Source organism: Loxodonta africana, chromosome 14, assembly GCF_030014295.1.
Source record: "Loxodonta africana isolate mLoxAfr1 chromosome 14, mLoxAfr1.hap2, whole genome shotgun sequence".
NCBI lineage: Eukaryota > Metazoa > Chordata > Mammalia > Proboscidea > Elephantidae > Loxodonta > Loxodonta africana.
Window position 1 is genome coordinate 87,067,935 of NC_087355.1, and position 24,626 is coordinate 87,092,560.

The window sequence follows — 24,626 nt, forward strand, 5'->3', positions numbered from 1 at the left end:
CCCAGTGTCCCTCGGGTCAGCTGCCTTTCACAAAAACCTGTCTGCTTAACGGTCCACAGCAAGAAGGAAGTACACTACTTTGTCCAATTTTAAAGGATCACTTTACGGCCAAATCATCGGCACACAGGAAGCTGTGGGCTCCTAGGGAGCAGGCTGGGCATAAATGTAGGCAGAACCCTACTTTCTGAGGCCAAGCTACCTCAGCTCATTGCTATGATCCTGGCTTTCTAACAACCCTCCTTCATTCCATCCTGATTGATTGTTGATGGTTGCCATGCAACCATCATGCACAACAGAACGAGCCTCTGCAGGGTCCTGTACCAACGTCAAGATCATTAGCATGCTGGAGTCCATTGTTGCAGCCACTGTGTATTTGAATGCCTCCCATCCTAAGGGACTCATCTTCCAGCACAATATTGGGTGATATTCTGTTGTGATCCATAGGTTTTTCACTGGCTCATTTTCAAAGTAGACCATCAGGCCTTTCCTTTTAGGCTGTCTTAGTCTGGAAGCTTCAATGAAACCTGTCCACCATGGATGACCCTGCTGGGCACTTAAAATACCGGTGGCATGGCTTTCAGCATCATAGCAACACACAAGCCACCACAGCACCACAGACTGACAGACGGGTGGTGGTCCATTCTGGTGGCCTTGGGTTTTCTCTCATCAGTACTCTAATCCACACATTGTTTGTTTAGCCTCATAGTGGACCACCGTGCTGAGATTCCGCTATGTGCTGGTTCCAGACTTCACCCTGCTCTAGCCTCTGGCGTCGTCTTCAGAACACTCAGCAAAGCTACGAGATGCTGACATCCCTGGAAGACGGACCGGCCTCGGCTATTTGCTTGGCTCAGAGCTCCTAGATCACCATGCTCATTCCCTGGCAGCTTGACTGTCCCAGTCAAAATGGAAGAAAACCATACGACACAGCAGAGCGATGTTTGTGTGACCCAAAATTCTGTCTGCTGCTGAGTCAACAAACTCAACGAAATTCAGCTGAGTTTCTTGTATCTGCTTTTTCTTTTTTCCTGGAGCAGCACACTGTGAAATCTGAACATAAAATCCATACGAAGTTTTATTTACTGCCATATGGATTTCTGTGAAAATGCTGAAGAATGACTTCATGGTTGTTGTTTTGTTTTGTTTTTCTTCTGCCAAATGCTAAATGCTTAGTTACGGACCCAAATATGGCTTTATGGGACACTTTGCCCCAATTTTATTTCCCGTAGGTCTCAGTGGTTCCTCACTTTCTATCAGATGCCGTCCACACTTGATCAGGGTCTGTAAAGCCTCCCCCTACTATGTCCCAGTAATGGTTAATTTTACGTGTCAATTTGGCTAGGCTATGGTTCCCAGTGATTTGGGCAATCACTAGTCTAGTTCCTGTTCCGTAATGTAATGTACTACAATGCAATGTAATGTAATGTAAAGTAACGTAATGTAACGCAACGCAACATAATGCAATGCAATGTAATGTAACATAATGCAATGTAATGTAACGTAACACGACGTAACGTAACACAATGCAACATAATGCAATGCAATGTGGTGTAATGTAACATAATGTAATGTAATGTAACGTAATGTAATATAATCACCTTCCATAACATAATCCAATGTAATGTAATGTAACTTAACATGATGTAATCACTTTCAATAATATAATCCAATGTAATGTGATCAGTTAGTTGAAAAGGGAGTTTCCTTAGGTGTGGTCTGCCTCAGACTATAAATAAATATTTGGGTAGAACTCTCTATCTCTTCCTTCAGTCTGCACTCTGTCACCTGACGTATGGATATTGGGACTCAAGCCTGTAGGAATCTCCAGCCTGTTGACTGATCTATGGATTCTGGACCTGCCAGCCTCCACAACTGCGTAAGCCAAACCCTGGCAGTAAATAAATCTCTCTCTCTGGACTGGGCAGGGTTTCTTAACAGCATTATCACTCTCTTCATGTAGAAGCAAGCATGGGAGAATAAAGGTGGTACGATCTGACTTACTTAAAGGAGCGGAGATAAGAACCTTGCTTTAAAAGAACCATGTGGATGGACTTTGCTTGCATGTTTCTTTCATTTAATTGACTTATGAGACCCTGGAATGTGGGGTACAACCCAAAGTTTAGTACCTGGATTGGTACTAAATAGCCACTTAATAATAACAATAGATAGATACTTACTAGATACTAAATAGATACTTGGATAGTATCCACTGAAGGAAACGCTATGCCACTCCTTACTGAATTTTAGCAACAGCGTCTAGCAAAAATAGGAAACAGATACAGGCGTCTTCGTAATGATTACTGACCTCCTATAAGCCCAGAACAGCCCTAGGTAGGATATAGGTATCCATGGCCCCACTTTACAGATGGGAAGCTGAGTCTCCAGGGACACTAACCTAAGATCACCCAGCCAGCCACTGCAGAGCTGGAATCTAAACCCAGCCTGCCCAACCCCTCAAACCTGCTTTCTTTCCATCACCTGAACCCACGTTTGAGTACAAATCCAAGGTTGCCTTTTCCCTCTTCTCTCCCAGATGCCAGGTTCCCAAGGTAAAGAGAATTGCCCAGGCAACGGCAAAGTCCCCAGCATCACACAGGGAGTCTGTACACAGGAAAACTGGAGCAACACTCAGGCGACCAGGCACTAGATGGCGCTGTGGGTCCAGAAAAGGCGACCAAGTCAGGTTCCTCCACCGCAAAGCCCTTGGTTGGTCCCCCCAGAGCAGAAGGACCAATGGACGTTCATTGGAAAAGGCACACGTTTGCCTTGTTTGTGTTTTTCTAAATCTTTCTCTACCCATGGGATTCACAGTCCAGAAGATTCTCAGACCCCATCACCATAAACCACAGACTGACTCAGCGGACCACACAAAGGAAATCGTACACCGGCAGCACTCACACTGTGCTTACTGTTGTTCTCAAGCTGGAAGGGGCCATGGATCATCGCCCCCCTCCCTGCCATCCCTGACTCCACTCTGATGGCTCCAAACCAGCCCAGAGCAGTGGCCATCTGCCATCATGCTGTCATCATCAAGGAAGTGCCAGGCACTATAATGACAGCGTAGCAAGAACATCACCACCAGGTATTGAATTCTTGTGCCCTGGGTCAAACCGTTGATGTGTATTGTCCCCTCTAATCCTCCCAGCCACTCATACAATAATAATAAAAAAAAAAAACAATAGGAACTGTTATTATCACCCTTTTACAGAAGAAGAAACTGAGGTTCAGAGTGGCCCAAAGACATGAGGCAGAGGCAGAATGGAAGCTGGTCTTTTCAACTCCAGCCTGTGTTCCTCTTACTGAACCCAGCAGCAACTCGGCCTGGAATGTATGCAGGTCCACAAACCATTCAGACACAACCAGTAAGTGTGGTTGTCTCCAGAATCACTCTCTCTCTCACTTCCTCTCACACCACGCTCACACTCATACCTAGGATCGCATGGTTATATACGTTTTGCAATGTGTTTTAAAAATGAACAAAACACTGTGCATTTTCTAGTCATTAGTTTTTCTCCTAAGTGTGGTTTTGCTCTGGAGTGCCACCACGCTCTCTGGCTGCTCACTAACCCACTGAACCCTCTGCCTGCTGCCCAGCTCTGGGCCATCTCAAGTCCTGCTCACGAATTACACTGAACGAAGCGTGTGGGTACACACGCCTCCTTACAGCAAAGCTCTAGACATGAACATCCAGAAGCGAAGGGTCTGGGTGCTGCTTAAGCTTTTAGTACATTTGCCTCCGGGAAGAGAAGGACTGTCACGTGGAAGCTGCTTCCTCTGGAATCGAGCACTCGATCTGCACAAGCAGCCCTAGGTAAGATGATGAGGTGAGCTCTGTGTGAGTGACAGACCCTCTCCTGGGGTGGACGGACAGCATGGTGGTCTCAGCCTACAGGTGCCTGGATCCCGAGGGCCTCATCCACATAATGCGCTCTTAGGAAGCCTCGTGGCTGCTACGCCTGGGAAACAGGCGGGTTTGCTTCATTTTGTTTTCAACAGCTGGTGTGAGCAGACAACGGCATTCTTACTCCTCCTCTGTTTTCTATTTCTCCTTGCAGGCTAACAGGTTAGTGGGCTTTCTTCCTCTGAAGGAACCCATATTTCCCAGGATCTGTCAAGCTCGTGCAGGTTATGATGGAGGTCAACGAAGGTGCAGGCCTCCAGGAGAGTTCCCTTCATCCCTCCACCAGCCCAGGCTGGCTGTCAGCCCGGCTCTGTCTCTTGTCACCTCCCTTTTAAATTCTTGTAATAATCTCTTTAAAAAAAAGAACAGTAATTTATTTCTCACAATTTGGAGGCTAGAAGTCTGAATTGAGGGCATCAGCCATGTTGGGTCCTCCTGAGTGCTCTGAGAGAGAACTGTTCGAAGTCTCTCTCTGGGTTTCTGGTGGCTGCCGGTGGCCATTGGCATCCCTTGGCTGCTTGCAGGTGGAGCCCCACACGCTGTCTTCCCCAGTGTGTGACTTCTTCTCCATGTCTGTTCTTCCCTTTTATAAGACATCACTCAGGAGGGATTAGGTGTCAGACCCACCCCACTCAGGGACAGCTTTGTTTAATTTAACTGATAAGGAAGAACCCTATTTTTAAACAAAGTCATGTTCACAGGTACAGAGGTTAGGATTTCAACGTATCTTTTGGGAGACAAAGGAGCCCTGGTGGGGCAGTGGTTAACGCAATCTCCTGCTAACCGAAAGATTGGCAGTTCGAGACCACAAGCGGCTCCAAGGAATAAAGATGTGGCGGTCTGCCTCTGTAGAGATTTACAGCCTCGGAAACCTTATGGGGGGGCTATAAGTCAGAATCAGCTTGACAGCAGTGAGTTTGGTTTGGTGGATTATGGGAGACACAGTTCGATCCAAAGCAGCATTACTTCGGACAGGCTGGTAATAACCTTGAACGTTGTTAGGTGCCTTTGAGTCAGCTCTGACTCATGGTGGCCTCAGGTACAACAGGATGAAACATCGCCCAGTCCTGCGTCATCCTCATGATCACTGGTGTCGCAGTAATAATCTCCCCTGGCCTCTCCCCTCTCAGACCTACCTGGCACCTGCTCTTCGAACAATCTGCAGAAGAACGTCCCCGGCATATCTAATGACGCACAGACCAACGCTTCCTGCCACTGCAGTGTGACGCTCAAACGTGTCCTAGGATTTAGTGCCCTTTGTTTTGGCTCCCAAACAAGGTCTCGGCTGAACCTCCCACTCCCTTCAGCTGTGGTTAAACAGCCTCTGCTGGGAATATTCTGACCCCCCCACATCCCAAGCACTCTCCTCCCCGCCCCCCTCTGTATTCTGCTCACCTTTTTCTCTGAGCCTGGGAGGACCTGCCCCCAAAACTCTACTTCTCAGTAGAATGCCAGCTTCTCTATCAGAGTATTCCCCGAGTCCCCTGAGACACGTGGTCCTGCTTCTCGATTCTCAGCCACCATTTCCTGTCTCCACCTCCTCTCTGCCTGCTGACCATGAAGCATGCTTCCAATACCCAAGTCGGGGTGGGAGGACACACAAGGCCCAGAACTCAGCCCAGAAGACCCCTCCTCCCCCAACTGGAACTTGTGCCAGGGGATACAGTGGTAGCACACGCCTCTCCCAAACCCAAGTCCCCCTGTCCTGTTCCCCAGCCACCTCCAGAGCCCTTTAAAGAGTGTAAGAAAGGGGGTGCTTACCTTTTCTCCCTTTTCTCCTTGTACGAAAGGTCCTCTGCCCTAGAAGGAAAGAAAGCAGAAGGCAAAGGTTTCAAACTGAGCCTCTCCAAGGCATGGCATCACACACGCCTACACCACCCGGGGATTTGAAACAATCAGACTTTTTCCCATCACCTCCACCACAGAGCTCTTAAAAAAGATGAGAACTACTATTTATTGAGTGTGGACTGTCATGACTATTATGTCATTTAACTTTTCCAACAACTCAACATTCTAGATACCACTCTTTTTCCATAATAGCTTTATTGAGATACAGTTCATATACTACACCATTCACCTACTCAAAGTGTACAGTTTGATGTATTTTTAGGACATCCACAGAATTGTGCCACCATCACCACAGTCAATTTCAGACAGTTTCCACAATGCCAGAAAGAAACGCTACACCCGCCCACATGTCATTCCTCCCCATCCCGCTGGCCTCAGCCCTAGGGGATCAGCACTCTACTTCCTGTCTGCCCAGGTTTGCCTGTTCTGGATATTCCACAGGAATGGATTACACAGTATGTGGTCTTTTACGGCTACGTCATTTCAGTTACGTAACATTTTCAAGGCTCGTCCATGTTGTAGCATATACCGTTGTCTACGTTCTTCCTACAGGAAAGAGGATTTGTCTTGTTGCTTGGGGTTTCCCCTCAGCACTGGGACCTGGAAGGCCCTAATTATAATCCAATATAAAGAACATCTCTAGTTCACTGGCCGTCTGCTCTGGGTCAGGCCTTTTCCATACACATTAGTTATTCTCCCCACCTTTCCCATGCGGTAATCGAGGCTCTCAGAAGATGCCCGCCCAAGGTCACACAGCTAATAAAGGCTGGAGCCAAGAGCATTTATTGAGGTCCATCTGACACCAAATTCCTATTACTGATACTACACAGTGCTGTGCTGGGGGGCAAGGGTTAGTGCCCCCCCCATGGTGGGTAATGGTAACAGCAACAATAGAATTTACTACGCTTTTGGCACTGTTCTAAGCCACTTGTGTGTATTCATTTAATCCTCATGATGCCACAGTGCAGGGTCCCTTATCACCCCCTTTATACAGATGAGGAAACTGAGGGCAGCAAGGCTAAGAAACTTGGCAGCACCAGGATTTGTTCACATCTGAGCCATTTGGCTCCTGAGGCCCCACTCTGAGCCATGTTTGTTCCTCTCTCCCACCACTGCGTCCATTCATTCATCACCTGATGGACTCATGGACACACTTCACGGTGTGCCATGTGTCAGGGATGCAGCGGTGACAAACCATAGTCCCAGCCATCAGGAAATCACTGTCTGATGTGGGAGGTAGACAGGGAAACAAAAAAACACCACGGATTCTGGGCTGAGGAAGGCTGGGTGACCTGGAGCACAGAGGTGCTGCCTGACAAGATCTGGGGGGTGGGAATGACATCTTGGGGGACATATACAATTCGAGTCTGTGTTGAGAAAACATGGACCAGGCAAAAAGGGGTGGTGAAGGGCAAAGAGGGAGTGATGGGGAGTAAAATTACTCCTGGAAGAAAAAGAGCAAGTGCAATGTTGAGAGTGAGACAGGGAGTGACAGATGGCCAATTTGGGGGCTCACAACTGTGGCCCACTGAGGAGCACAGAACGCTGGGGTAGGGTGGTGAGGGGCGAGCCTGGAGAGTCTGGCTGGGGCCATGTCCCACAGGGCTTGTTGCCCATGCGAAGAGCTTGGGCTCATCCCAGGGTGGGCACTGCCCAGCCCTCAGTAGGTGGTCAGCCCGTGCTGGCTGATTTGTGCACTTGGGGGAAGCCCTGGACCTTCCACACCAGCCATGCAGCAGAGCCACATGGCATGGCCACGCAGGATGGCCACATGGCACAGCCACACAGTGCGGACACACAGAGAGGTGACACTCTACTCACCGAGTCGCCTTTCTCTCCCTTGGGTCCAGGTGCTCCAACCAGCCCAGGGACCCCCACGTCTCCCTGAGAGATTGAAAGAGAAACACACGTCAGATTAGACCCTCTGACAGGACTCCTGCACACCGAGGCTGTCCACAGCCAACGTCATCCTGATTCCCTCAAGCAGCTGATTTTATCATCGTCAACTGTGGGAGGGCTTAGGGACACTATTCTGTGGGAGGTCCTGTCTGAACTGGGTCCAGGGAGATAAGTAGGTGCCACCCAGGACAAAGAAGGCAGGGAAAGGCATTACAGTCACAGGGAACAGCATAAGCAAAGTAGCTCTATGTTCTTAGCATGTAATGCGTGAGTCAGAAATGTGTGAGACACACAGTGAGGCCATGCTTCCCACCCCCAGGAAGACAGGAGCCATCTCAGCTCTTCCCCCAACACCACAATCCCTCATCCTCTGGGACCCAACTCAGGCAGGACCTCCCACAGAAGGGTATCCCTAAGCCGGCTTCCGGAATTGACTCGAGGGCGAAAGGTTTGATTTTTTGTTTGTTTTTTGTTTTGGTTAAGCCCTCTCCCAGGTAGCTTAGAGGCCTCTCCTCTGGAACCACAGCCCAGACCCCAGGCTGCCCTCTGCCCTGGCCTCACCAGTGATCCCATGCCTCTCTTCCATGTCTGGCCTGTGAGTCCTGGGTGGGGGCAGGGCTCTCTGTTATTTACTGTGATATTCCCACATCCGGAACGGACCTCAGTCCCAGGAGAACACATGTAGATATTGCCTGCTGACACCGCCTGAGCTGTATTTAGGTAAACAGGGCCATGGTGAGCCACACAGGTTTACTTAGAGGCTCGTCTACCGGTTGAGGCTGTTCAGCTGGTCATGCCGTCAGGCTAGGGATTGCAAATCAGCCAGGCGCCCTTCCAGGTGGCTGTACTTCCGGTGGCTGTAACCACTCTTGCTCCCTAGCATGCCTCTCCCTCCACACCTATCTCTTTTCCTAGTTCGAGGCTCGGGGCTCTGCCGCCCACACCACCTGGGTCTGCTCAACCACTGCAGAAGCATAGTCATTACATAAACAACCACTGTTGCAGACAAACGCTTTCTACTTACAGGCCCACAAAACCCCAGACATCACTGCTCTTTTCTTTCATCTGACAGCAAAGAAGCAACCAGGTCATAGCCCACAGAGTGCTCAGTGAGACAGAAACGCCTGCCTGCCTCTCAGCCACGGCCCCTGGCCCCCTGGACTGCTCCCCGTGGTTCTCCATCAACACAGGAGGGGGTCAGGAGGGCTGAGGGGTGCAGCAGGTGGGGGGGGTGTGCACACATGCATGTGTGTTCACACATATGTGTGCACATGTGTGCATGTGCATGACAGCAGCTGTATCCCAGCAGTGTAGGGGCAGAGTAGCGGAGGGCAGAGGAGGGAAGGGTGAGAAAAGAGGGAGATGAAAGCCATACCTGGGAGAGAGCTGCCAAGAGGAAGCGAGCAAGAAGACACAGGCAGGGAAAGGAGAGTGGACAAGGAGAAAGAAATTCTCGGGCAAGTCATCTGATCACCCTTGGCCTTTGGTTTCCTCCTCTGTAAAATGGGATGAATGCCTCTTCTCAGGCGGGGCTGATGTAAGGAACTGGCTATCATTCATTCAACAAGCGTGACTACCTACCACAAATAAAGCAAAGGTAACCCTTACACCTGTGCTGCATGCTGTCTGTGATGCAGGTAACAGGTGAGTTCATAGCCCAGAGCCTGGCACATGGCAGGTGCACAGTCATTATTGTTAGAATCCAGTGGAAAAGGGTGGACAATGGGAAAGAATCCCGTAGAAATAGAATCCATTTGCTCAGACCTTTGCCTGCCTCCCCAGACTCAGGGTACTTGAGGACAGGGACGCATCTTAACCATCCTGTAAGCTTAACATTAACCTTAGTGGGTACTCAGTAATTATGGCTGGGTGAACGAGAAACTAAGAAATGCAGAAGTGAGCGAGAGAGAGAGAGAGAGAGAGAGAGAGGAAGTAGGAGAAGGAGGAGGAGGAGGGAAAGAAGAGGAGAGGTGAGACCACGGCTTAGGGGAGTAGACATGGGAAAAGGGGCATAAGAAGGGGAGGTGAGTGTTCCAGGTGCTCCCATCGCCACATCAGGCCCTGTATCACACACCTGACCAGCCAGTGCCCACTGACCATCTGGCATGGGCGTTTCAGTTCACCTCTCTTGTCTGTTTTCTGAGTCTAAATGACAGTGAGGGCAGATGGCCCCTTCAAGCTCTGTAAAGATATTATTGTTGTTAGGTGCCCTCGAGTCGATTTTCAACTCACCGCGACCCCATGTGACAGAGCAGAACTACCCCATAGAGTGTCCTGGTCCGTAATCTTTATGGGAACAGATTGCCGTGTCTCTCGGCCATGGAGCCTCTGGGTGGGTTCAAACCATGAACCTTTCAGTTAGCAGTCGAGCACTTAACATTGTGCCACCAGAGCTCCTTGTGAAGATCACGGACCTGGGGGTTCACCGACAGCGTGGAGCTGCTCCATGACCAAGGGTGGGGGCCACAACAGGGAACACCCAGCTTCTGTGCAATTGGTGAATTTGGAAAGTTTGTGTGAAACAAATTTCATGCAATTTAAACAGCTCTTAAGAGCCCAAGCCCTGAAAGTCTCCCAATATAGTGGCCTAAAGAGATGAATGCAGAATTAACCGACTACAGAGAGTTAAGCCTGTGGGGCGAAGAAGAACTGAGCAGGGCTTGGCGAAGCCAACTCTTCCTTCCTATTTCCAACCTGGAAATAGAAGTTCTGAGCAGTTAAGAGGTTCAGGGGTTTCGAATTGCATGCCATTTGTCCTTGCTTTCCTATCTCAACAGCCTCGGGGGTAAAATACTGGCAGGGCAGCAAATACCACACCTTTTCTTTTTTCCATTTTTTGTTTGTTTTTTGGACACAGAGAGCAAAACAAAGATTGACTCATGATTCTAAATTGCAACTCTGCCAGCGCAGGTACTGACCTTTGTTCCGGGAAGTCCCACTGGGCCATCAAAGCCCTTTTCACCCTAAAGGCAGAAAGACAAACAGAAATCAGTAAGATGCTGTCTTAATTTCCCCCTTCTCTCCTCACTTGTTGGTTATCCATCCACTATGCTCATCAGCTGGTCTCTGAATAAACCAAGAGCTGAGCTGGATAAGAGAAATGGTTTATGGGAGCCAAGAACCCCTGCTCTTGAACTGGAAATCAACCTGGGGAACTTAGACACACCCTCCAAATGCAGCCACGGTGGGTAAGAGATAGAAACAAACAAACACAAAATGGTATTCACGGACTATTTTCGTCTCAGTATGTCATCACTTAAATTAAAAGAATAAAGTTGCCTGCTGTTGGTTCACATAGTGATTACTCACTGAAATACAAGACAGATACGTATATAGCCTGTTTCTAAATGTAAACCTTGTTTGGTTTTGAAATGTGTGCTTTTGAATGTGTAAAAGATCTTGTTAGTGGATTAAAAAATGTGACCTACGAGTTGTGAACACCTGCAGATATTGCCAAACGAAAAAAAAATGTATCACGATTCCTGTGGTTTTGTACGTGCAAATATCACCACATTATTGCAGAGAAACGTGACATTACATCGTTTACCTGTGTGTACCCATTACTGAAAAATGACCTACACTATTCACAGTGGTGCACTTAGCTACTTTGGAAACATACTTTTTTTTTTATGGAAATCATCCACAGATATCATTTATCCATACAAATGAAGGTAAACAGATTTGTTTGGTTTTGACTGCACACGGTGCCCTCCAGAAGGCTTGACACACACAGCTCATTCTCAACATGATGCTGAGTTAGAGATGGAAACATGGACCCAGAGCATCACTCTGATCCAGTTGAATAATTGAGATGTTTTGCAAACAGAATTGAGGATTTAAACCATTGTAGACAGAATCTTCCTGTGACCAGGGTCTAGCCTCCTGAAAGAAGTCCCAGGCTTCCCAGGCCCTGGGCTGCATCTTCTACAGAAGTGAAGACGGAACAGGTTGGGGCAAACACAGAAGTGAAGATGGAACAGGCGGGGCCAAACATCCATTTCACGAGGATGTTGTTGAAGCTCTTCCGATGGCCCTCTTCTTGGGGAGGGCTGGAAATACACAGAGTTGTTTTCCCACCTATCTGGGCTTGGAAAGTTCTGGAGGAGGCCTGATGGTACGATCCCTAGCCCTGAGCCAGGCCCCTGAGCTCCTCGGTTTCCCTAACCTGATAGTTGACACTGGGCTTTGTGAGGGCCAGGATCATGTTCTATTTGCCTTAAAACCTCAGTGTACAGCACAGTGCTCCACACATACCAAACCAAAACCAAGCCTGTTACTGTCAAGTCAGTTCTAACTCAGCGACCCTATAGGACAGAGTAGAACTGCCCCATAGGGTTTCCAAGGAGCAGCTAGTGGATTTGATCTGCAGATCTTTTGGTTAGCAGCCAAGCTCTTAACCACTATACCACCATGGCTTCGCTCCACACATCAACCCCACACATAAAAAACTAAAAACCACACATAGTAGATGTTAATGTTTATTATCAGAAATAAAGAATGACTGAGTGAATGAAGGGATGAATTGTTAGGTGATGCCACCCAGGGTGTTGGTCTGGGGACTCATAAATTGATTGATCATCCTGAACAGTGAGACCTTGTCCTGCCAGAGAAGAAGACAGGCATGTTTTTACCCCTCCCTCCCATCTGCCCACCCATCTCTCTGCCCATCCACTGATCCATTCATCCACCCACCATCCACCCACCCACCGACCTGCATGCATGCATCCATCCGTTCATCCATCTACTCATCCACCCACCCATGCATTCGTCAATCCATCCATCTCTTCATGCCCTGGTTCAATTATCCACTAAGCCATCCATGATTTGATAGCTTTCTCTGTACCAGGCTATATATTAGTAGATGAAAATGTAGAAATGTAAAGATTCAGTCTCTGCCATCTGGAAGCTCATGATCTTATGGACGGGAAGACAAATAGGAATTTTCAATTCAATGTGATAATATTATGGTAGATAGAAACAAAGGGTTTGGTGAGAGAAAAAGGTCATATAGCTTGAAAATTGCAAGTGCTGAATTAAAAGAAACAGTTATTGAATGGAAGGTTGATGAATAATATAAGGAAAGAAGAAAGGAAGGGATGAAGGGAAGAAAGAAGGGAGGGAAGGAGGCAGGAGGAAGGAGGGGGAGATGAAAGGAGCAAGAAAGAAGGGAAATCATTTTGATAGTAATGGGCTCAGGAACACATTCCTTAGAGATGTCTTGAATGAAGAGTGGGTAAAAGAGTCAGGTAAAAGAGCTGGGGAAAGTCATTCTATGCAGGAGAAGCTGCTGTTGCAAATGCCAGGACCCAAGAGAGAGCAGGACCCCTCCTGTCCTCCTGGAAGAGGGAAAGTGGAGTTAGATGAGGCTGCAAAAGCAATTGAGGACCTATCCCTGGGTCATGCAGGCCTGGAAGGAGTGTGGTTGTTGTTGTTGTTAGGTGCTATTGAGTGGGTTCCAACTCATAGTGACCCTGTGTACAACAGAATGAAACACTGCCCGGTCCTCACAATCGCTGCTATGTTTGAGCCCATAGTTACAGTCATTTCGTTGAGGGTCTTCCTCTGTTTCACTGACTTTCTACGTTACCAAGCATGCACGTCCTTCTCCAGGAAAAGGTCCCTCCTGATAACATGTTCAAAGTACTTGAGGTAAGTCTTGCCATCTTCGCTTTTAAGGAGCATTCTGGCCATACTTCTCCAATACAAATTTGTCCCTTCTTCTGGCACTCTATGGTATATTCAATATTTTCGCCAATACCATAATTCAAAGGCATCAATTCTTCTTCAGTCTTCCTTATTCATTGTCCAGCTTTCGCATGCGTAAGAGGTGACTGAAAATACTATGGTTGGCTCAGGTGCACCTTAGTCCTCAAAGTGACATCTTTGCTTTTCAACACTTTAAAGAGGTCTTTTGCAGCAGATTTGCCTAATGCAATATGTCATTTGATTTCTTGACTGCTGCTCCCATGGGTTTTGATTTGTGGATCCAAGTAATATGAACTCTTTCCCAACTTCATTATTTTCTCTGTTTATCATGATGTTGCTCATTGGTCCAGCTGTGAGGAATTTGTTTTCTTTATGTTGAGGTACAATCCATACTGAAGGTTGTACTCCTGGATCTTCATCAGTAAGTGCTTCAAGTCCTCTTCACTTCAGCAAGAAAGGTTGTGTCATCTGCATGTCGCACTTCTTCCAATCCTGACACCCTGTTTTCTTCATATAGTCCAGCTTCTCGAATTATTTGCTCAACATACAGATTGAATAAGTATGGTGAAAGGATATAACCCTGATACACACCTTTTCTGATTTTAAACTACTCAGTATCCCCTTGTTCTGTTCAAATGATTACCTCTTGGTCTATGTACAGGTTCTGCATGAGCACAGTTAAGTGTTCTGGGATTTCCATTCTTCACATGTTATCGATAATTTGTTATGATCCATACAGTCAAATACTTCCGCATAGCCAGTAAAACACTGGTATTTTCTGCTTACAGCCAAGATCCCTCTGACATCAGCAGTGATATCCCTGATTCCACGTTGTCTTTTGAATCTGGCCTGAATCTCTGGCAGTTCCGCATTGATGTACTGCTGCAATTACTTATGAATGATCTTTGGCAAAATTTTGCTTGCATGTGATATTAATGATATTGTTCAATAATTTGCACATTCTTTGGATAACTTTTCTTTGGAATGGGCACAAATATGGATCTCTACCAGTTGGTTGGCCAGGTAGCTGTCTTCCAGATTTCTTGGCATAGATGAGTGAGTGTTTCTAGCATTGCATCCATTGGTTGAAACTTCTCAATCGGCATTCTGTCAATTCCTAGAGCCTTGTTTTTCACCAATGCCTTCAGTGAAGCTTGGACTTCATTCTTCAGAACTATTGATTCTTGATCGTAAGCTACCTTCTGAAATGACTGAAGATCAACCAATTCTTTTTGGTACAGTGACTCTGCATTTTCCTCCCATCTTCTTTTGATGCTCTCCGCTTCACTCAGCGTTTTGCCCACAGAATCTTTCAATGTTGAAACTTGAGGCTTGAATTTTCTCTTCAGTTCTTTGAGCATTAGAAATGTCCAGTGTGTTCCTCCCTTTTGGTTTTGTAACTCCAGATCTTTGTACATGTCATTATAACACTTTGTCTTCTGGAGCCACCCTTTGAATTCTGTTCAGCTCTTTCACTTCATCATTTCTTCTATTCACTTTAGCTACTCGATGTTCAAGAGCAAATTTCAGAGTCTCTTCTGACATCCATTTTTGTCTTTTCTGTTTTTTTAATGACCTCTTGCTTTCCTTATGTATGATGTCCTTGATGCCATTGCACAACTTGTCTGGCCTTCACTCATCAGTGTTCAACGTATCAAAACTATTCTTGAGATAGTCTCTAAATTCAAGTAGAATATACTCAAGGTCATACACCTGGCTCTTGTGGATTGGTTTTCATTTTCTTCAGCTTCATTATGAACTTGCATATGAGCAATTGATGGCCTGTCCTGCAGCCTGCCCCTGGCCTTGTTCTGACTGATGATACTGAGCTTTTCCATTGTCTCTTTCCAAAGGTGTAGTTGATTTGATTCCTGTGTATTCCATTTGGTGAGGTCTATGTTTATATTGTTGAGAAGGAGTATTCACCATGAAGAAGTCGTTGGTCTTGCAAAATTCTATCATGCGATCTCCAGCATCATTTCTACCACCAAGGCCATATTTTCCAACTACCAAACTTTCTCCTTTGTTTCCAACTTTCATGTTCCAATCTCCAGTAATTATCAATGCATCCTGATTGCATGTTTGATCAAGACTGCAGAAGTTGGTAAAAATCTTCAATTTCTTCATGTTTAACATTAGTGGTTGTATATCAACTTGAATAACAGTCATATTTACTGGTCTTCTTTATAGGTGTATGGATATTATCCTATTACTGACAGCACTGTACTTCAAGATAAATCTTGAAATGTTCCTTTTGGTGATGAACATGATGAGATTCCTCTTCAGTTTTGTCATTTCCAGCATAGTAGGCCATATGATTGTCCCATTCAAAATGGCCAGTGCCAGTCCATTTCAGCTCATAAATGCCTAGAATATCAATTTTTATGCATTCCATTTCATTTTTGATGGCTTCCAATTTTCCTAGATTCATACTATGTACATTCCACATTCCAATTACTAATGGATGTTTGCAGCTGTTTCTTCTCATTTTGAGTAGTGTCACATCAGCAATGAAGGTCCAGAAAGCTTTATTCCATCCATGTCATTAAGGTCAACTCTACTTTGAGGAGGCAGCTCTTTCCCAGTCATATTTTGAGTAGCTTCCCAACTTGAGGGGCTCTTCTTCTAGCATTACATCAGATAATGTTCTGCTACTATTCACAAGGCTTTCACTGGCTAATTTTTTTTCAGAAGTAGTCTGAAGGCTGAAATCAAGGTGTTTGCAGGACCATGTTCTCTCTGAAGGCTCTGGAGGGAGATCCCTTCTTACCTCTTTCAGCTTCTGGTGGTTCCTGGCAATCCTCAGTGTTCCCTGGCTTCTAGAGGGTGCCAATCTCTGCCTCCATCTTCACATGGGCCATCTTCCCTCTCTGTGCCTCTGTGTCTCTTCTCGTCTTTTTATAAGGATACCAGTCATATTGGATTAGGATCCACCCTACTCCTGCATGATCTCACATTAACTAATGTCACCTTCAAAGATCCTATTTACAAACAAATATCCTCTTTCAAAATAAGGTCATATTCGGGGACCAAGACAGCTGACTAGGTAGAAGCGTTCACTGATCACTCTTGCAACAAGGACTTGAAAAAACAAGTGAATCGATTACATACATGACAATCTAAGAACCCTGACCATCAAACACAGAACTAAGGAGTTGACCTGAGTGGCATGAGAGCTAAAAGCTGCGTGCTGAAGCGGCGACCACTTCCAGAGCCAGCGTGCTGCACCGCAGCCTTGAGCCCTTGTGGTTCCCTAGAGCCTGAGTCGTGGGGCTGATTGCAGCTTACTGGGAGGGGGCAAGCACAGGATGCAGCCTTAACCCCCTGGAGTAACCTCGGTGGGGACCCAGCCAGTGCACACAGGCTGCACACTGACGTGGCTGACAGAAGAACGGGAAACCATGGGGAAGGAGTGACTGGTTTCAGATCCTGGAGTGCAGCGTCCCAGCCAGGAGACCTTGGCACTGGGCTTTGGACGAAACGCAGAGGGGCTGATCATGTCTTCATGAGACAGCTCAAGCATGGTATGCAGTCCTAACCCTCTGGGGCAATCTCGACCCAGCCAGTGCACTCAAACTACACACCCCTCTGGAATCTCAGATAAAACAGTCCTCACCAAACAAGATAAGTAACTTTGTCTATCTTGCCACTCTACTCTCTTCTATCTATCTGATCCCTCCCCTCCCTGCCCCAGCTGGCTTCATTAACATTGGAATTCTCTGGGCTAGGGAGTGAAGTGCTCTGTGGTTTTTTTGTTTTGTTTTGTTTTCTTTTCTAACCCATTTTCCTGGCCTGAGAAAAGCAGCTATTAACAATGGGAGGAAAAATCCTTCCCTGACTTCCCTAAACTGGAATAATAATACAGAACCAGCTTCAGCCATGCATAAGAGATCCACAGTCTCTGGCTTTCATCCCTACAGGGAACCAGGTGGCTATTATAATGCAAAGGCAATTCTGATAGAGATCTGACCATAATTGTTTTAGCTGAGCAGTGGGAAAGGCAAGTTTTGGAGGTCTGATACCTCTCTACCTATTAAACAGATCCACAGCAGGGAACTGAGGCCTGAAGCTCCACCCACACCACCTAGCCATCTGCTAAAGGGGTCTGAGGATAGGACATCTACCAACCTTTAGAGGTACAAGCATTGGGTGCCTAAGGTGCAGCTGCAGAGCCCACCCACCAGAGTGCTCTAGAGACTAGAGACACTCCTACCTCACTGGCATGTGGGGAAAGGCTGTCAGCATTCTGCCCTTCTTGGAGTGTGACCCCCAGCCACTGTTAGAATCTGGTGCATACAACCATCACCACTACTCCTCTAAGTTAATAGGTGACAGCCTACACCACACACTATCAGGTGACCCACTATCAGGACACCTAAGCTAATTCTATTCAAGAATAGTGAATGGACTCATAGGCTCATATACCTGGTAACAGCTCAGACCAGCTGGTAACAGGACATAAGTGATTCAAAGGCTACAACAATCAAGACAGCACAATCTAGTAGCCCATTTGGGTGTATTGAAACAAAACAAAACAAGAAGATAAGACTCAGTGAGCAAATATAAAAGAAATCATTAAAATATCTTGTAGATGGCTTGGAGACAGCAGTCGATATCAAATCATAACGATTGCTTCTACAAACCCCCAAATCAAAGAATCAAAATCTTTCCCAGATAAAGATACATCCCTGGAATTGTCAGATGGAGAATATAAAAAACTAATACACAGAATGCTTCAAAACATCAGGGATGACCTCAGAAATAAGGCAATCTACAGAAAAAGCCAAGGAACACACTGATAAAGCAGTTGAAGAAATCAAGATTATTCAAGAACCTAGTGAAAAAATTAATAAGCTGCAAGAATCCATAGAGAGACAGCATTCAGAAATCCAAAAGATTAACAATAAAATTACAGAATTAGACAACACAATAGGAAGTCAGAGGAGCAGAAATGAGGAATTGGAATGCAGAGTTGAGGAGTTGGAGGATAAGGTGATTGACATCAATATAAAAAAAAAAGTTGAAGAAAAATCAGATAAAAGAATTAAAAAAAATGAAGAAACCCTAAAAATCATGTGGGACTCTATCAAGAAGAATAACTTGAGGGTGATTGGAGTTTCAGAACAGGGAGGGATAACAGAAAAATACAGAGAGAATAGTTGAAGATCTGTTGGCAGAAAACTTCCCTGACATTATGAAAGATGAAAGGATATCTATCCAAGATGCTCATCAAACCCCATATGAGATAGATTCCAAAAGAAAATCACCAAGACAAATTATCATCAAACTCACCAAAACCAAAGATAAAGAGAAAATTTTAAAAGCAGCCAGGGATAAACGAAAAGTCACCTACAAAGGCGAATCAATAAGAACAAGTTCAGACTACTTGGCATAACCCATGCATGCAAGAAGGCAATGGGATGACATATATAGAGCACTGAAGGAGAAAAACTGCCAGCCAAGAATCATATATCCAGCAAAACTCTCTCTCAAATACGAAGGTGAAATTAAGACATTTACAGATAAACACAAGCTTAGAGAATCTGCAAAAACCAAACTGAAGCTACAAGAATTACCAAAGGAATTTCTTTGGTCAGAAAATCAATAATGTCAGACACCAAGACAACACAACGTCACAGAACAGAACATCCTGATATCAACTCAGATAGGGAAATCACAAAAATAAAATAATATTAATTTTAAAAAACATGATCAAAACAGGGAATCATTGATGTCATTATGTAAAAGATTACAATAATCAAAAAAGAGGCATTAATACAGGAGGCATAGATTTCCCATATGGAGAGGAAACCAAGGCGATATAGGGCAATGAAAGTTAAGTTTTTACTTAGAAAAATAGGGGTAAATATTAAGGTGACCACAAAGAGGTCTAACAATTCCATACGTCAAAATAAAAACCAACATAAACATAATGACTCAGCAAAAATAAATTCAACTACTATAAATGAGGAACAAACAATTTACAAAGAAAAACTTCTCAGCACAAACAAGTGGAAAAATGAAATTGTCAACAACACACAAAAAAAGGCATCAAAATGACAGCACTAAACTCATACTTATCTATAATTACGCTGAATGTAAATGGACTAAGTGCACCAATAAGGAGACAGAGAGTGGCAGAATGGATTAAAAAACAAGATCCATCTATATGCTGCCTACAAGAGACACACCTTAGACTTAGACACACAAATAAACTAAAACTCAAAAGATGGAAAAAATATATCAAGCAAACAACAATCAAAAAAGAGCAGGAGTGGCAATATTAATTTCTGACAAAATAGACTCTAAAGTTAAACCCACCAGAAAGGATAAAGAAGGACATTACATAATGATTAAAGGGACAATTTACCAGAAAGATATAACCATATTAAATATTTATTCATCCAATGACAGGGCTCCAAGATACATAAAACAAACTTTAACAGAATTGAAAAGTGAGATAGACACCTCCACAATTATACTAGGAGACTCCAACACACCACTTTTGGTGAAGGATAGGACATCCAATAAGAAGCTCAATAGAGACACGGAAGACCTAATTGCTACAATCAACCAACTTGACCTCACAGACTTATACAGAACACTCCACCCAACAGCTGCAAAGTATACTTTTTTCTCTAGTGCACATGGAACATTCTCTAGAATCGATCACATATTAAGTCATAAAACAAACCTTTGCAGAATCCAAAACATCAAAATATTATAAAGCATCTTCTCAGACCATAAGGCCATAAAAGTAGAAATTAATAACAGAAAAAGCAGGGAAGAGAAATCCAATACTTGGAAACTGAACAATACCCTGCTCAAAAAAGACTGGGTTATAGAAGACTTTAAGAAAAGAATAAGGAAATTCATAGAATGCAATGAGACTGAAAACACTTCTTATCAACACCTTTGTGGCACAGCGAAAGCAGTGCTCAGAGGTCAGTTTATATAAATAAATGCACACATACATAAAGAAGAAAGAGCCAAAATCAGAGAACTGTCCCTACAACTTGAACAAATAGAACGAGAGCAACAAAAGAATCCATCAGGCACCGGAAGAAAACAAATAATAAAAATTAGAGCAGAATTAAATGAATTAGAGAACAGAAAAACAATGGAAAGAATTAACAAAGCCAAAAGCTGGTTCTTTGAAAAAATTAACGAAATTGATAAACCACTGGCTAGACTGACTAAAGAAATACAGGAAAGGAAACAAATAACACGAATAAGAAATGAGATGGGCCATATCACAACAAACCCAATTGAAATTAAAAGAATCATATCAAATTACTACGAAAAACTGTGCTCTAACAAATTTGAAAACCTAGAAGAAATGGATGAATTCCTAGAAACACACTACCTACCTAAACTAACACAATCAGAAGTAGAACAACTAAACAGACCCATAACAAAAAAAGAGATTGAAAAGGTAATCAAAAAACTCCCTACAAAAAAAAGCCCTGGCCCTAACAGCTTAACTGCAGAGTTCTACCAAACTTTCAGAGAACAGTTAACACCACTACTACTAAAGGTATTTCAAAGCATAGAAGAGGATGGAATACTCCCTAACTCATTCTATGAAGCCACCATACCCCTGATACCAAAACCGGCTAAAGACACCATAAAAAAAAGAAAATTAGAGACCTATATCCATCATTAACTTAGATGCAAAAATCCTCAACAAAATTCTAGCCAATAGAATTCAACAACATATCAAAAAAATAATTCACCATGACCAAGTGGGATTTACACCAGGTATGCAAGGCTGGTTTAATATTAGAAAAACAATTAATGTAATCCACCATAGAAATAAAACAAAAGACAAAAACCACATGATCTTATCGATTGATGCAGAAAAGGCATTTTACAAAGTCCAACACCCATTCATGATAAAAACTCTCAGCAAAATAGGAATAGAAGGAAAATTCCTCAGCATAATAAAGGGCATATATACAAAGCCAACAGCCAACATCATCCTAAATGGAGAGAGCCTGAAAGTATTTCCCTTGAGAATGGGAACCAGACGAGGATGCCCTTTATCACCACTCTTATTCAACATTGTGCTAGAGGTCCTAGCCAGAGCAATTAGGCTAGACAAAGAAATAAAGGGCATCCAGATTGGCAAGGAAGAAGTAAAATTATCTCTGTGTGCAGACGACATGATCTTATACACAGAAAACCCTAAGGAATCCTCCAGAAAACTACTGAGACTAATAGAAGAGTTCAGCAGGGTATCAGGATACAAGATAAACACACAAAAATCAGTTGGATTCCTCTACACCAACAAAAAGAACATTGAAGAGGAAATCACCAAATCAATACCATTCACAGTAGCCCCCAAGAAGATAAAATACTTAGGAATAAATTTTACCAAAATTGTAAAAGACCTATACAAAGAAATCGATGAGGTACTACTGCAAGAAACCAAAAGGGACCTACATAAGTGGAAAAACATGCCTTGCTCATGGATAGGAAGAATTAACATTGTGAAAATATCTATTCTACCAAAAGCCATCTATATACACAATGCACTTCTGATCCAAATTCCAACAACATTTTTTAATGAGATGGAGAAACAAATCACCAACTTCATATGGAAGGGAAAGAAGCCCCACATAAGTAAAGCATTACTGAAAAAGAAGAACAAAGCAGGAGGCCTCATTTTACCTGATTTTAGAACCTATTATACAGCCACAGTAGTCAAAACAGCCTGGTATGAGTAAAACAACAGACACAGAACAATGGAACAGAATTGAGAATCCAGATATAAATCCATCCGCATATGAGCAGCTGATATTTGACAAAGGCCCAGTGTCTGTTAATTGGGGAAAAGATAGTCTTTTTAACAAATGGTGCTGGCATAACTGGATATCTATCTGCAAAAAAATGAAACAGGACCCATACCTCACACCATGCACAAAAACTAACTCCAAATGGATCAAAGACATAAACATAAAGTCTAAAATGATAAAGATCTTGAATAAAAAATAGGGACAACCTTAGGAGCCCTAATGGAAGGCATAAACAGAATACAAAACATTACCAAAAATGCCAAAGAGAAACCAGATAACTGGGAGCTCCCAAAAATCAAACACCTATGCTCATCTAAAGACTTTACCAAAAGAGTAAAAAGACCACCTACAGACTGGGAAAAAAATTTCAGCTACGACATCTCTGACCAGCGCCTGATCTCTAAAATCTACATGATTCTGCTAAAACTCAACCACAAAAAGACAAACAACCTAATTAAAAAATGAGCAAAGGATATGAACAGGCACTTCACTAAAGAAGACATTCAGGAGGAAATACTCTCGATCATTAGCCATTAGAGAAATGCAAATCAAAACTACAATGAGATTTCATCTCACTCCAACAAGGCTGGCATTAATCCAAAAAACACAAAAGAATAAATGTTGGAGAGGCTGTGGAGAGATTAGAACACTTATACACTGCTGGTGGAAATGTAAAATGGTACAGCCACTTTGGAAATCGATTTAGCACTTCCTTAAAAAGCTAGAAATAGAACTACCATACGACCCAGCAATCTCACTTCTCAGAATATATCCTAGAGAAATAAGAGCCTTTACACGAACGGATATATGCACACCCATGTTTATTGCAGCACTGTTTACAATAGCAAAAAGCTGGAAGCAACCAAGGTTCCCATGAACGGATGAATGGATAAATTATGGTATATTCACACAATGGAATACTATGCATCGATAAAGAACAGTGATGAATCTGTGAAACATTTCATAACATGGAGGAATCTGGAAGGCATGCTGAATGAAATTAGTCAGTTGCAAAAGGACAAATATAGTATAAGACCACTATTATAAGATCTTGAGAAATAAACTGAGAAGAACACATTCTTTTGTGGTTATGAGGTAGGGAGGGAGGGAGGGTGGGAGAGGGGTATTTACTAATTAGATAGTAGATAAGAACTACTTTAGGTGAAGAAAAGGACAACACTCAATACAGGGAAGGTCAGCATAACTGGACTAAACCAAAAGCAAAGAAGTTCCCTGAATAAACTGAATGCTTCAAAGGTCAATGAAGCAGGGGAAGGCGTATGGGGACAATGGTTTCAGGGGACATCTAAGTCAATTGGCATAATAAAATCTGTTAAGAAAACATTCTGCATCCCACTTTGAAGAGTGGCGTCTGGGTTCTTAAACGCTAGCAAGCGGCCATTTAAGATGCATCAATGAGTCTCAACCCACCTGGATCAAAGGAGAATGAAGAACACCAAGGACACAAGGCAATTATGAGCCCAAGAGACAGAAAGGGCCACATGAACCAGCGACTACATCATCCTGAGACCAGAAGAACTAGATGGTGCCTGGCTACAACCGATGACTGCCCTGACAGGGAACACAACAGAGAAGCCCTGAGGAAGCAGGAGAGCAGTGGGATGCAGACCTCAAATTCTCATAAAAAGACCAGACTTAATGGTCTGACTAAGGCTAGAAGGATCCTGGTGGTCATGGCCCCCAGACCTTCTGTTGGCCCAGGACAGGGACCATTCCCGAAGCCAACTCTTCAGACATGGATTGGACTGGACAATGGGTTGGAGAGGGATGCTGGTGAGGAGTGAGCTACTTGGATCAGGTGGACACTTGAGACTATGTTGGCATCTCCTGCCTGGAGGGGAGATGGGAGGGTAGAGGGGGTTAGAAGTTGGCAAATGGACAGGAAAAGAGAGAGTGGAAGGAGGGAGGAGGCTGTCTCATTAGGGGGAGAGTAATTGGGAGTGTGTAGCAAGGTGTATATAAGTTTTTATGTGAGAGACTGACTTGATTTGTAAACTTTCACTTAAAGCACAATAAAAATTATTTTAAAAAATGGTCATATTCACAGGCACCATGGGTTAGAATTTCAACATATATATATTTTGGGGGACACAATTTCACCCCTCTCAGGGGCTATAAGTCCTGCAGAACTTCATGGGTATCTTCAGCAGCACAGTTCTGCTTTTGTCATCCCTGTGTATTTGTTTATCTTCCTTCGGCTCAAATAGTGGAGAACTTTTCCTTTTTTCTCTTATCAAGAGCTACTGCAGACAGAGAACAAATGAAGGCCTCAGGCACACAATAAGAAATTTAATCTAGGCTGATGTATGGTGGTACTGGTGTGAGCACAGAAATACACCACCTTTTTAAATTACAAAATGCATAAAACTGTACTCAGATATAGTTAGATTATAGAGGACAATGAATTAAGTGAGTCACAGAGGAGAGAGGGGTGGGGTGTGTTCCCACAGAGC

General features: G+C 44.1%; 1 protein-coding gene across 1 annotated transcript in view; it reads right to left on the minus strand.

Moving 5' to 3' along the window:
• Positions 1–24,626, minus strand: part of COL22A1 (collagen type XXII alpha 1 chain) — a 301,234-nt gene that overhangs the window by 201,664 nt on the left and 74,944 nt on the right. Inside the window, exons 10-12 of the mRNA XM_064268112.1 lie at positions 10,567–10,611; positions 7,571–7,633; positions 5,663–5,701 (exon numbers count right to left, since the gene is read on the minus strand). Of these exons, the coding sequence (XP_064124182.1) occupies positions 5,663–5,701; positions 7,571–7,633; positions 10,567–10,611 (147 nt within the window). The remainder of the gene's footprint in view (positions 1–5,662; positions 5,702–7,570; positions 7,634–10,566; positions 10,612–24,626) is intronic.